The sequence below is a fragment of the Dipodomys merriami genome, unplaced genomic scaffold, assembly GCF_024711535.1.
Source record: "Dipodomys merriami isolate MVZ:Mamm:240054 unplaced genomic scaffold, mDipMer1.0.p SCAF_5, whole genome shotgun sequence".
In the NCBI taxonomy this organism is placed as follows: domain Eukaryota; kingdom Metazoa; phylum Chordata; class Mammalia; order Rodentia; family Heteromyidae; genus Dipodomys; species Dipodomys merriami.
In genome coordinates, this window is record NW_027206068.1 from 11,761,849 (window position 1) to 11,775,205 (window position 13,357).

At 35.3% G+C, this 13,357-nt stretch overlaps 1 protein-coding gene across 3 annotated transcripts in view; it reads right to left on the minus strand.

Moving 5' to 3' along the window:
* Pals2 (protein associated with LIN7 2, MAGUK p55 family member) overlaps positions 1-13,357 on the minus strand; it is a 100,543-nt gene that overhangs the window by 44,713 nt on the left and 42,473 nt on the right. For 2 of the 3 annotated variants that reach the window (XM_069996080.1, XM_069996083.1), the window contains exon 2: positions 3,872-3,990. In XM_069996080.1, the coding sequence (XP_069852181.1) occupies positions 3,872-3,988 (117 nt within the window). In that variant the 5' untranslated portion in view covers positions 3,989-3,990. Of the gene's footprint in view, positions 1-3,871; positions 3,992-13,357 lie in introns of those variants that run through there. The other variant, XM_069996082.1, reaches the window with a different exon arrangement.

The following is a 13,357-nucleotide window of genomic DNA, read 5'->3' on the forward strand; positions in this document are numbered from 1 at the left end:
AGTTTATTTTCCATATGTGTAGGTAAGTACTCACCAAAGCTCTTTTTTTTTTTTTTTTGGGTCCGGTCGGGGCCTGAACTCTGGGCCTGGGTGCCGTCCCTCAGCTCTTCAGCTCAAGGCTAGCGCTCTACTACTTGAGCCACAGTGCCACTACCGGCTTTTTTTTTTCTTTTTACTTATGTGGTGCTGAGGAATCAAACTCAGGGCCTCAGGCATGCAAGGCAAGCGCTCTACCACTGAGCCACCTTCCCAGCCCTCACCAAAGCTCTTATGTTCAAATCTTCCTCCTTGCAGTTTGTACCCCACTAATTCCAATTACATAATACATTCAGAATTCTATCAATATTATGTTTTGTTTTCCTCTTCTGCACTTCAAGCTAAAAGTATCTATATTTTTATAATTTCTTTCCCTCAGGGGTCATAGTTCTATACTACTTATTGTCCAGTGTCTAGAAATCAGATATCCTCTTTAGTATAGTATCCTTTCTAGATGTTTCTGGAGGATAATTTTAGACTTCATTTTTTCCTTTTTTGGACTGCGTGAAATATATTCATCCTTGTAATTTTACTTTTGGTGGTTAATTTAAAAGATTTTAATATCTGTCACTGATATTTTAAATTCCACTTAAGCTATTACTTTTACCGCTTCTGAAAAATTAGGCCTATATATAATCCTTTTGGACTAATATCTTCACCAAATTTGTATATACATATATGCATATATATCCATGTACATCTACTATGTGTGTATTTACAAACATACATGTAAGTCGTGGGACATATCATTTTAAAAATTGGTATTACATTTACCAATTGATAAATCTGTTATTCTATCAAAAAATTTTTTCTTGCATTTCTCATAGAGAAATGAATATAAACTTTCTTAGATTTTGGTAACAGTATGTTCTGTTTAATAGACAAAGGTTGATTTTGCTGGTTAGAATGCAAAGTTGGCAGTGTTTTCTTGCTGGCACTTTAAAAATTTCAAACCATGGTGCTATGACTTTCCTAATTCCTATTTTATTGCTACTCATTATTATTATTCCTCCTTAAATATAATGTACCTTTTTCCCTCTGATTGCTTAACAAATTTCCATTCTGTCTTCGAATTTCAATAGTTTAACTAGATGTTCTTGTAATATGTTTTTCTTTAGAGTTCTCTTGCCAGAGAGTTTACTTGTCCTCCTAAAATAATGTCAGTTAATGTTATTAGTTTTGAAAATTCTTGGGACATTGCACTTTGAACTAGTTCTTCCCCTCTTTCCATTTTTTACTAATTATATATATATATATATATGTATATATATATAACTAAAAATTTAAATATTTCTAATATTCTGTGCTGTTGTTATTTTGATACAGGTTTTCTAACAGCATTTTATTGTTTTTACTTTTCTATTAACAAATTAAGATCTATGTTTACAAATTCCAATAGAATGTCTATTTATGTTATTGCCTCTATTATTTCCTCCTAATAACTAGTCACATAATTCTGCCTCTCAGGACAGCAATATATACCTCTCTTTTTTTGTTTCCTACTTTATGCACTAAAAGTATTGGCCTGCTGTGACTTATTTCTCCTTAGAAGCAGAAGTCCTCCTTACTATTGCAATTTCTTTACCTTTAATGTGGGAATATTGACTATAATCTGCTTGAATGTTGGTTACTATTGAGTCTGGTCTTAATTTAATTTTTTCAAATTTATTTTTATTGTAAAATTTATTTTTATTTTCAATTTTATTTTTATGTTACAGTTGCATTAAGTCAGGTAATCAATACATTTCTTTATAAACAGTGTTACCTCTTCCTTAATTTTCTCCCAGTTTTTTCCCTCCTGTCCCTCTTCCTACACAAGTTGTATAGTTCATAGTGCACATCACTACTGCATTAGTTCACCCTTTGTCCCACCATTGTTATGCTGTCCCTTACTCTTCATTTAATTGTAATCAACAGAAAAGTATAGTTGCACCTTACCTGCTCAAAAGTGATTACACCATTAAACTTTAGAACCATTTAAATCATTTAAATTGGTGATTCCCTGAAAGGCCATCACCACTATCACAAATTCAGTAAACTTTTACTCACAGTTGTTATGAATATACATATATACACAGAATATACATATATATCACAGAAAGAGCACACTCCTGACTTGAGAGTAGGAAACCTATCCTAAATCTTATCTGTCAATTACTGAAAAAGTGACCTTAGGTATAAACTATTTTAACTCATATATATATATATATATGTATATATACATATATATGTATGTATATATACATATATGTGTAAATATGTACATATATATATATATATGTTTTCATTGTAAAAATACTGTACACAGGGGTTAGTTACATGAGTAAGGTAATGAGTACATTTTCTATCGAGCATTGTTACCTCCTCCTTTGATTTTCCCCTACCATCCCTTCCCTCCCCACCTCCCCAATTCCTCCCTCCCCACCCCCAGAGTTGTAAAGTTCATTTTCAACATAGGGTCTTATACATCTCATTGTTACAATGGGTTGACCTGTATCCTTATTTTAACATTTTGTTATTCCCTTTCCCTCCCCAAATTAGAAAAATGTATAAATTACTTTAACTCATAGTTTTCTTTTCATAAATCTATTGCAGGGCTAGGAGTGTGACTCAAGTGGTAGAGCACTAGCCCCGAGTTCAAATCCCATTACTGCCAAAAATAAACAAGCAAAAGAAAACAAGTTGTTACAAAGATTAAGAGTATGGCTTTTAGTTCTGAGGCATTTTAAAATGCAAAATATGTGTTTAAAAAGAACTTTGTAAGTTATAAATAGGTTGTAAACATGGGAACCAGAATGAAACTGATTCATGGAAAACAAAACCTAACTAGTATGACGCCAAAGGAGGAGTGGAAAATATTTTACAAGTACCAATGAGAACCTAGGATAAGCCATCTAATACAGTTAAAGAGCGTCTACTAATTTCTACAGGTTCTGAAGCTATCACTTATCTCCACACAGAAAGCCAATAATATACTATATATTATCTTTGAAATATAAGTGTATAATAAATGAGAAGCCTGTAATAAAAATGGCTAAAATAAAAATCCCAGTTGGGTGAGCTGAAAGAGGATTCCTTTGTATCTCTGATCCTTTGTATCACATGTTAATATAAGTAATTGTATGAATAAAATGAAGAGTATGCATCATTAACTCACTCAATAATAGAAAACTTTGTAAAATGCATGATTTTCCAGAATGTTTAGACAAAAATAGATTCAGAGAGATTACAGGAGAGGGTGAAAATAACCTTCTAGGGGTGGAGAACAAAAAGAATAGTGGCTGGTGCTAGGGGCTCACACTATAATCCCAGATACTCAGGAACTTGTATGAAAACAGGCAGATGTCATTAAAAAAAAAAGCAGTACCTTGTTATTGTGGGAAATGGAGGTAGGTAACATGAGTGTGCTTATTATGATTTCTCTAAAATATTAGGTCAAAGGGTCATTTAATTCTGTATTTAAAGACAGAATAAGCTGGGCACTGGTGGCTCATGCCTATATTTCTAGCTACTCAGGGGGCTAAGATCTGAGGATTACAGTTCAAAGCTAAGCTTTGGAGAGAAGTCTTATGGACTTACCTCCAATTAATCACCAGAAAACTAGAAGTGGCACTGTGGCTCAAAATGGTAGAGCACTAGTCTTGAGCACAAAAGCTCAGGACAGAGTCCAAGTCCTGAGTTCAAGCCCCATGACCAAAAAACTAAATAAATTATGTGGTGTTTGTATTTGCTAACTATGCTTAAGGTATATTAACCAAGTTCTAACTAATATTGAAATGACTTGTAGACACAATTTTCAAAGCAATCCAGTAAAACTATAAATAAGCTGACATACCTTAGCAAGTGATTTTACAATAGGATTCTCCATAATCCCCTTGAGGAAAATTAGGTCTATTTCTTCTGCTCCTGTAGATGAGGGCAGCTCTGTAAGATTTTCCAAGACTTGCTGCATTGCTGTTGAGATAAAAGCCACATTAAGAAAAAAAGAAAGTCATCTAAGCCACTATAGAGTAAGACATTAATAACACTTTTGAAAGCATTGTTCATTAAAAAAACTGAACTATTAAACAATATGAGTTTCAAATTAACTTCTCATGAATTAGAATATTTCTATTTAGAAATTAGAATATTTTAGAAATTAGAATTAGGATATTTCTATTCTAATATTTCTATTAGAGTTTTACATATGCAATTTGGGTTTATCAGACAACAACTTACAATGGCTTTATATTTTTCAAATCTGAAACCATTACTCAACAGGAAATACAAATTGGAATAGATTTAACAAAAGATAAATACATTGAATCAACAATTAAAAGGTCCCACAATTTCAGAATCAGTCTTTACTGGTAAATTCCATAATTTAAAATGGTATTAAAACTAATAATTAACAAACTATCACAAAAAATACGATAATAGTGAATACTTCCCAACTCAATCTGTGAAAACATCTACCTTGACACTAAATCCAGAAAATTCACAAATTTATAGCCAATATCCTGTATACATATGAATATATAAATTACAGCATATATGACAAATATATGATGTACATTATATAACATATACTATACATCAGATATTACATATCATATATCCTTTATGATTATATATCCTTTATGAATATATATGAAATGACAAATACATATGTATTTATCATATATCATGTATTATATATGCACACACATATATGTACATACATACATTTACATGTGTATATATGAGAAACTTTTCATGAAGTATATGACAGGCCTACTTCCAACTTAAAAAAGTGAAGTTCAACAGAGTTCTTTACCAATATTAAGGCAACAAAGTCTGAGCTATTACTGGGAAACCTTTCCTGCTGATGATCCTTCAGCTAAAATGGAAATACGTGTATTTTTTGTTCCTCACATTTCCAACAAAGTACCTTCATGGTTTTGAAAAAATAAGACAAAGAAGACATTAATGAGAATTAAAACCACAGAGCATTAAAACTTGGAATAAATGCATAATAATGACTCAGACATAGATAACCATAGGGCAACTCCAGTGTTTATAAAAGTGTTGTGTATAAAATAAGCTGCTCTTGTCAGGCAGCAGAGGCTCAGGCCTATAATCCTACCTGCTCAAGAGGCTGAGATCTGAGTATCCCCTTTGAAAGCTAGCCTGAACAGGAAAGCCCAGGAGACTCATTTCCAATGAACCATTAACAAGCTGGAAGTGGAGCTGTGGCTCAAGCAATAGAGTATTTGCCTTGAGCAAAAATGCTCAGGGACAGCACCCTGGCCCTGAGTTCAAGGCTCAGAAAAGTGTGCGCAGGCACACACACACACAACACACACACAACATACACACACCAGTGTATGCAGGCACACACACACAACACACACACACACACACAGAAGAAGAAAAGAAAAGAAAGCAGCTCTGCAGTGAGAGACTTGTAAAGTTAGGACAGGTCCAAGTGGTAAGAAGTGTCCTCAATTTACTCAGAGATTCAGGAAAAAGAGAAAGCCTCAAAACTAGATTTTGATTTGCAAGTTATTTGCAAGTTATTCTCCTCCTCCATGAATACTACAGGATAGACTCAGTTTGATTTGATAACACAAATCAGTTATTATTTGCATGAGAGAAAAACATATTTAATCTAGAATCTTCAACTACAAATATGAACAAACGAAGAAGAATCTCCAAACACCTATGAAAACTAGTACCATGAATGACAAAAGTCAACAAGCATAAGTACTTTCCTCCAAAAATCAGAACTAAAAAAAAAAAGAAAGAAAGACTAGGACTAAATTAAAAATTGGAAAAGTTGGAGAACCCTGTCTTAAAAACAGGCAGTGAGGCACACTCTTATCGTCTTAGCACTTAGGAAGCTGAGGTAGGAGGACTATGTGAAGAAAACCTGGGATACACCTCAAGTACTTACTTCCTGCTTCAAGAAATAAAAACAAAGCAAAAAAGATTTTTTTTTTAAGGCACAGAGGCTGGGGATGTAGCTCAAGGGTAGAACACTTCCCTAGCGTATCTAAGCCCTGGCTTCAATCCCCAGCACTGCATAAAATAAACTAATTAAATTTTAGAAAAAGAACAAGCAGAAGGATGGAGAAAATCACTATGTATCAGGAAAGACCAAGATGCAAAAGGTAAAAATGGAAATACAAAGGAATAAAATGAAAAAAAAATCAATCAAAATACAAGTAAGTGACATTGAATCAATAAGCCAAGAAATAGCTGGCTATTTCAAAAAAATCAATAGAAACAGAAAAAACTTGGCTAGTCTGACAAGATACAAATAACAAGAATGGGACAGGAGATCAACTGTAGTAGAGAAGCTTCAAAGGAAAATAAAAGGAACAATTTTATTTGAAAATCTAGTTAAGCAGATGCTTCCTAGGAAATTGCCAAGGACCAGATCTTAGGAAAAAGGTAGAAAATGGCAACATACTATAATAAAAGAAACTGAGGGGTTTTCAAAAAGCCACCTTTTAAAAAAAAGGCATGAGGTCTGGACTGATTTAAGAATAAACGCTACCAAAACTGAGAGAAATAATTCAAGTTTTAAAATAAAAACAACAACAAAAACTCAAGTAATTATGATGGAAATTTTGACCTTACTCATAACAGAAGGAAAGAAAAGTAATTTTATCCAGTCTAGAGAAAGCATCCCACTTCATAGAAGCAGAGAAGTGTCAGGAAGTCAAGAAGCAGACAAGAGTGTCCAATAAGAGAATCACTTTTTAAACTGCCTTTTAATCTAAATACCTACTTAGAAAGTCTCATTCATTATATTGAGAGTTTTGACTATGTATAAGAACATGAGAAAAAAAGAATGAAAACATTAAACAAAAATATATTTTGCAGCTGGAAAGTGGCAGGAGTAGGAACTAGAGCATAAGGAAACAGAAGATTCCACCTCTGAAGTATTTCTGGAATATTAATCCATTTCTCTCTATCATCATATGAGTTTTAGCCATGATTATTATCTTGCTCAAAGTACGATAACAGCCTCTCTTTATATAAAACATATTTAACCCTATCTATATATAAAGCTTTTTGTTACTGTACCAAATACCTGAGACAATCAACTCACAAAGTTTTGGCTCACATTTTTTTTTGGAGGTTTTTACATGGCTACTGTCAGCCTCTCATGACGCTTCATGGAAAGATACTGTGGCAGGGCAAAGTCATTCACTTCATGGACACAACTCACAGATAAAGATCAGACTCCTACCATCCCTTTTGAAGCCACGCCCCCAATAAAATCTCCCTCTACGGACACTAAGGCTTGAACTCAGGGCCTCATTTTTTTTTGGGGGGGATGTGGTTATGGGGCCTGAACTCTGGGCCTGGGTGCTGTCCCTCAGCTCTTCAGCTCAAGGCTAGCGCTCTACCACTTGAACCACAGCGCCACTTCCGGTCTTTTTTCTTTTTTGCTTATGTGGTGCTGAGGAATCGAACCCAGGGCCTCATGCATGCAAGGCAAGTGCTCTACCACTGAGCCACTTTGCCAGCCCCCTCAGGGCCTCATATTATTGCTCTACTTTTTTGCTCATGCCTGGCATTCTAACAATTGAGCCACAACTCCAGTTACAACTTTTTGCTGCTTAACTGGAGATCAGAATCTAATGGATTTGTCAGGATGGGCTGACAAAACTGCAATTCTCAGGTCTGTCTTTCAAATAGCTAGGATCACAGACAAGTGGCACAGGTGTCCAGTTTGTGGGGAAATCTTGTCACTGATTTAACCTCTCTTGAAGACACAGGGGTAACTTTTTCTTCTTTTGTCAGCTTTACCAATTTATGATCTTTATAGAATCTGTTCATATCATCTACAAATAATATTCTACAGACCAACTGAATGTGGAAACATTTAGATATCTATTATCCTCTTTCATTAGCAACTATTCTAGTTAGATTTACCAACTCTGTTTAGCCATAAAACGTTCACCCTTGTTAGGTATGGTTATTATTTTAAGCTTCATATAATAAAGCTTGACAACACACATTAAATTACCTGCAGTGAAACAATACTATGAATATTTACCATTAACCAAGATAAAGATCATAAAGAACCTCATGGCAGTTTAAGTCAATTTTGCTATCAATTAATTAGAAAAAAGATGCTTTGAGGGACTGCTTGTAATTACATACCTGCACTCCTCTACATGTATTTTTGTTTTCCCTTTTGTGAGAACATAGAAATAAATCCACCACCATACAGGTTTCCATATACGTACCTTGTAAATGTGCTTGCTGTTTAATCTATGTGAGGTACAACTTGTCATTTTCTAAGCATTGTATAGAAATATATTTATGTCACTATATACACTTCATTTTTTTAATAAGTTAACATTTAAATCTTAAGATTCAGCTTGAGGAAGTACTACTTGAACACGTGGATTTATTTTTATTTTTTGGGTCCACTCATGGGGCCTGAACTCTGGGCCTGGGTGCTGTCCCTCAGCTCTTCAGCTTAAGGCTAGCTCTCTACCACTTGAGCCACAGCACCACTTCCCACCTTCCCAGCCCGAACACGTGGATTTATTACCCACACATATTATTTTACTTGTCTACATGAAACATGTAAGTTGCATCGTTATTTTTGTCATTAGGAAGGTTTCACAGTTGTATGGGCATATTGACAGGACAATTTATAGAAATAGAATTTCTGTATCAGCGAGTATGTGAATTTTTATATAGAGCCAAATTGGCAATATGAGAAATAATAGCAACTGACAATTACTCTAATTTAAACAGACAGAATATACAATCTGATAGGCTTTGACATATGTGTATGTTTGTGAAACTGGAATCATAGGAGAGTGAACATATCCTTTACCCTCAGAGGTGCACTTGTACGCTCCTTGTCTCTAGCCCCTCATACCACTCCTCCCACTCTACAAGACAACCACAGAACTGTCACAACAGTCTAGTCACATTGCTTAGAATTTGGATGCATCATGATACTTAAGAGAAAATAAGTAGTCTTTAGTATAAGGATATATAGTTTACTGTATCTAGTAAGACCTAACCAACTGTCAGGTCTTTAGTCTCACTTATTTTTTCTAGTTGATCTGTGTGGTATTCAGTCGTATATTATTAGTGAGTTTCTTCTGTCTACAAGGTGTAGATAGTTATGTTATCTTGTGTGAAAAGGATTGTCCTTCATTTTTAATGCTCAGGATTTTTTTTTTTTTTTTTTGGTCGGTCATGGGGCTTGAACTCTGGGCCTGGGCGCTGTCCCTCAGCTCTTCAGCTCAAGGCGAGCGCTCTACCACTTGAGCTACAGCGCCACTTCCGGTTTTCTGGTGGTTTATTGGAGAAAGGAGTCTCACGGTCTCTCCTGCCCGGGCTGGCTTTGAACCGCGATCCTCAGATCTCAGCCTCCTGAGTAGCTAGGATTACAGGCATGAGCCACCAGCACCTGGCTTGCTCAGGATTTTTTTAATGCTTAGAATTTTACTTTGTTCAATAAAGACACTAGCTTTGTTCTTTGTTCCATTTGCCTGATACCTTTTTTTCATTTACCTTTAAACTTTTGAATAAATTTGTATTAAATATCAATTATATGTAATATAGTTTGTATGCAATATAAGTTGGGTTTTGGTCAACTGAAAATCTTTTTCTTTCAAAAGGTGAGTTAATTCCCTTCACATTTAAAATCATTATTGTTTGCTTACTTAATTTTGTAATATTTGCAATATGGTTTATGAGAAGTATACTCTTACCCTGTTATTCAAGGTTTATTTTGAGAGGGGGGGATTTAGGAAAGTTTGTGGTTCTGTTTGTATTTATCTTTATATACATACCCTTTCCAAATAAAGTCATTAAGTTTTTGTTGTTTAACTTTATTGGGTGGTTTATCAGGACCTTAAAAAAGATGCTTTAACATGCTTTAGCTACTATGTATCCAATATGTTTTTATTTTTGTTTTCTTCCCTTCTTTCATTTCTTTATCTGCATTATCTCTATTTGTTGCATATTTATTTGTATCCTTGTTTATGAACTTAAGTTTGCCTTCCCTTAGGTAAATGACCACTAGAATTGCTAGGCCACTTTGCAAGTGTGTGCTCAATTGCATAAGATTACTAAATTTTTCAGAATTTTCACAATGCTTTTTGGATCAGTACCACATATGTGCCACCTACTGGCTAGTATGTGATTTGGTAGTGGCCAACTACTCTATCAGTATGCATCTTAAAGTATATTCTCCAGGGTGAGGTTCACACATGCACAACTAGGAGTGAGCTAATGGCACTAATAATTTTAAAGATTCCCTTTCCATACCTCCTACTTCTGTATAATCTTCCCTGTGCTTGTGATTTTCTGGGATGCCCTTTCCCAGTCTTACAGTTCAAATCTGGTACTTCATTCATGTCACTCTGCCACAGCTGACAACTACACTCATACCCAGACTTAAACAGTGGAACAACTCAAAGGAAAAACTTAACAGGGTTCTGCTACCATCCTGGGACCCAGCTCTTCCCAAAGGAAGAGGCAAGTCCCCTTCCTTGGTGTTTTAGGATCTTGTGTTGTAGTTGCATTAATATTGTTGCCAGAATATTTCCTGGGATTTAGGAGAGCACTAACACAGAAAAGAATGATGGGAAGGAGGCCAGAGACAGAGATTTATATACTACTGAGTATTAAAAGCCCTTTCCTACTTTTCAAGTCAGAACTTTAGAGCCTCTCAAATTTTGCCTATGCATTCTGATGTCTCCTTTTGAGCTATGGATTTTAAGCTATGCTGAGTTTGGGACGAGGATGACAAAGCCTAAAAAGAAAAAGACAAAAAAAAAATAAAAACTATCAACCATAACAAAAAAAATGTAAGCAGTAAGCTCACCACTGACTTAGTGCTGTAGTTGTTCTTGTATTTGCAAATAGCCACTCCATATATGTTCAGTTTACAGCTACATTCAATGGAAGAAGACAGGGTATGATGTACTACACACACACACACACACACACACACACACACACACACACACACACACACACACACACACACACACACACACACACACACACACACACACACACACACACACACACACACACGCGCGCGCGCAAAATCACAAACACATAGATGTACCCTCTTAACTAAAATGTTGTAAAATCTTGGGATGGTTTAGTACCATTATTAAGTTGTTGTAGAAAGGCATTTCAATTACAGAAGTCAGTTTATGAATACAATGCATGTTGGTCAATGTCATCCTTCCTACCTTGTTATGTAGTTCATGTTGTACAATTGAATATAATGGCTGAATTTGCTTACCCTTCCTCCCTTCACTGGTATGCTCCCTTCTCATAGTTTATCCCCTGAACAGGTTTCATCTTTCTAATACCCATTTGTTAAACAGTTCATTAGTGGTTCAAAGGAGTTACACTGCTGGACTCCTCCCCTAACAGCCATAATTTGTATGTATATGCATATAATCTATATATGTTATCATGTATGTTTGTATATTAGATCTAACTTCCACATAGGAGAGAGAACATGGGCCCTTTGTCTTTCTGAGCCTGACTTAACAAAAGTTTTTCTAGGTACGTCTACTTTCCTGAAAATTACAGTATTATTTTTTCTGACAGATCCTCTCATCTATTGTAGGGCATCTTGGCTGTTGTGAATAGGGTAGCAATGAACATGAATGTGCAAGAGTCTACTGTATCCTGGTTTGTAATATTTGGGGTAGATGCCCAAGAATGGTATCACTGGATAGTAGGTAGGTTCTCCGTTGAGTTTTTTTACGGAATTTCCAAACTATCTTCCAGAGTGGTTGCACTGGCCAATCTTACTGAGGTGAGATGGAATCTCAATGTTTTTTAATTTCCATTTCCTTTATGGCCAAGGATGTTAAGCATTTCCTCATGTAGTTGTTGGCCATTCTTGCTTCTTCTTGATGTCATTTTTTTCAAGTATATTTTTTGTCCTTTCCCTTCTTCCTCTTGGTCTAAAATCTTATTACAAATATGTTGAAAACTTTGACATCCAAGCAATTAGATTTTGGAGGTTCTATTTACTGTTCCTTTTTTTCTATTCTTTTTTTTTAAAGATATTTTTCTTTATTGACCTTTGAAAGAAAATACAAATAAAAAAAGACCATAAGGTATGATAATTTTGCCTGATTATATTGTAGAACACTGTTAATGAAGATATTGTATAGTTTTATTATTTTTATATTTTACATTGTTATATTATTTTATATTTTATTATTTTTATATTTTCTGGGTATTAAATATTTAGAAATATTTCTAATTTCTCATTGTTATATGGATTTTAAAATTCAGAATGCTTGTGGCTCTAATGAAAAAGTAACCATCAACATATAAATCTATACTTACACTAACAACCAGTGTTGGTTCTGTTCACTAGTCTTACAAACCTTTTCTTCTCCGTCCTTTAGACTGATGTTTTGTTTTGTTTTTGGTTGGTCGTGGGGCTTTAACTCTGGGCCTGGGCACTGTCCCTCAGCTCTTCAGCTCAAGGCTAGCACTCTACCACTTGAGCTACAGTGCCACTTCCATAGAATGATTTTTTTTTAAGTTATCTTCACATTTACCCTACCATCTCATGTCTCCTGTTGAGCCTGCTCATCAAATATAGTACTTTTGAAATCTAAAATTTCTATTTGGTTCAAACATACTAAGACAGTGATTTGAAAACTGTTAAACCCAACACAAAGTCCAGTTGGTCAGTTTTTTTCTGGTTTATGGATCACATTTCTTTCCCCCCTTTGTTTTTTTTGTTTTTTTTTTTTAAAGCAATATTAGTGAAGTACTGGGATTCTATTACTTTTCAAACTTAATAGTTTATCCAGTAATTGGTCCTAACTTAAAAATGCAGAATCTGAGCCGGGCGCTGGTGGCTCACGCCTGTAATCCTAGCTACTCAGGAGGCTGAGATCTGAGGATCGCGGTTCACAGCCAGCCCGGGCAGGAGAGACCGTGAGACTCCTATCTCCAATAAACCACCAGGAAACCGGAAGTGGCACTGTAGCTCAAGTGGTAGAGCGCTCGCCTTGAGCTGAAGAGCTGAGGGACAGCGCCCAGGCCCAGAGTTCAAGCCCCACGACCAACCAAAAAAATAAAAAATGCAGAATCTGTTTCCCTCAATTGTATACTGTCAGAATGTCTTGCCAAGTTCAGCCTGGCTCTCCTAGTGCTGTGCCAACTTCTTGTAGCTTAATGATCAGCCAATGACTGAGAGGTTGTGCTCACATACTTTGTGCCTGCAAGTCTTTTGACCTGCAGAATGTTTGTATGTTGTGGGTTCAGAAGCTCAATAGAAGTTTCATTTTTTCCTTTAGTGTTCACTTGAATTTCCCCATGG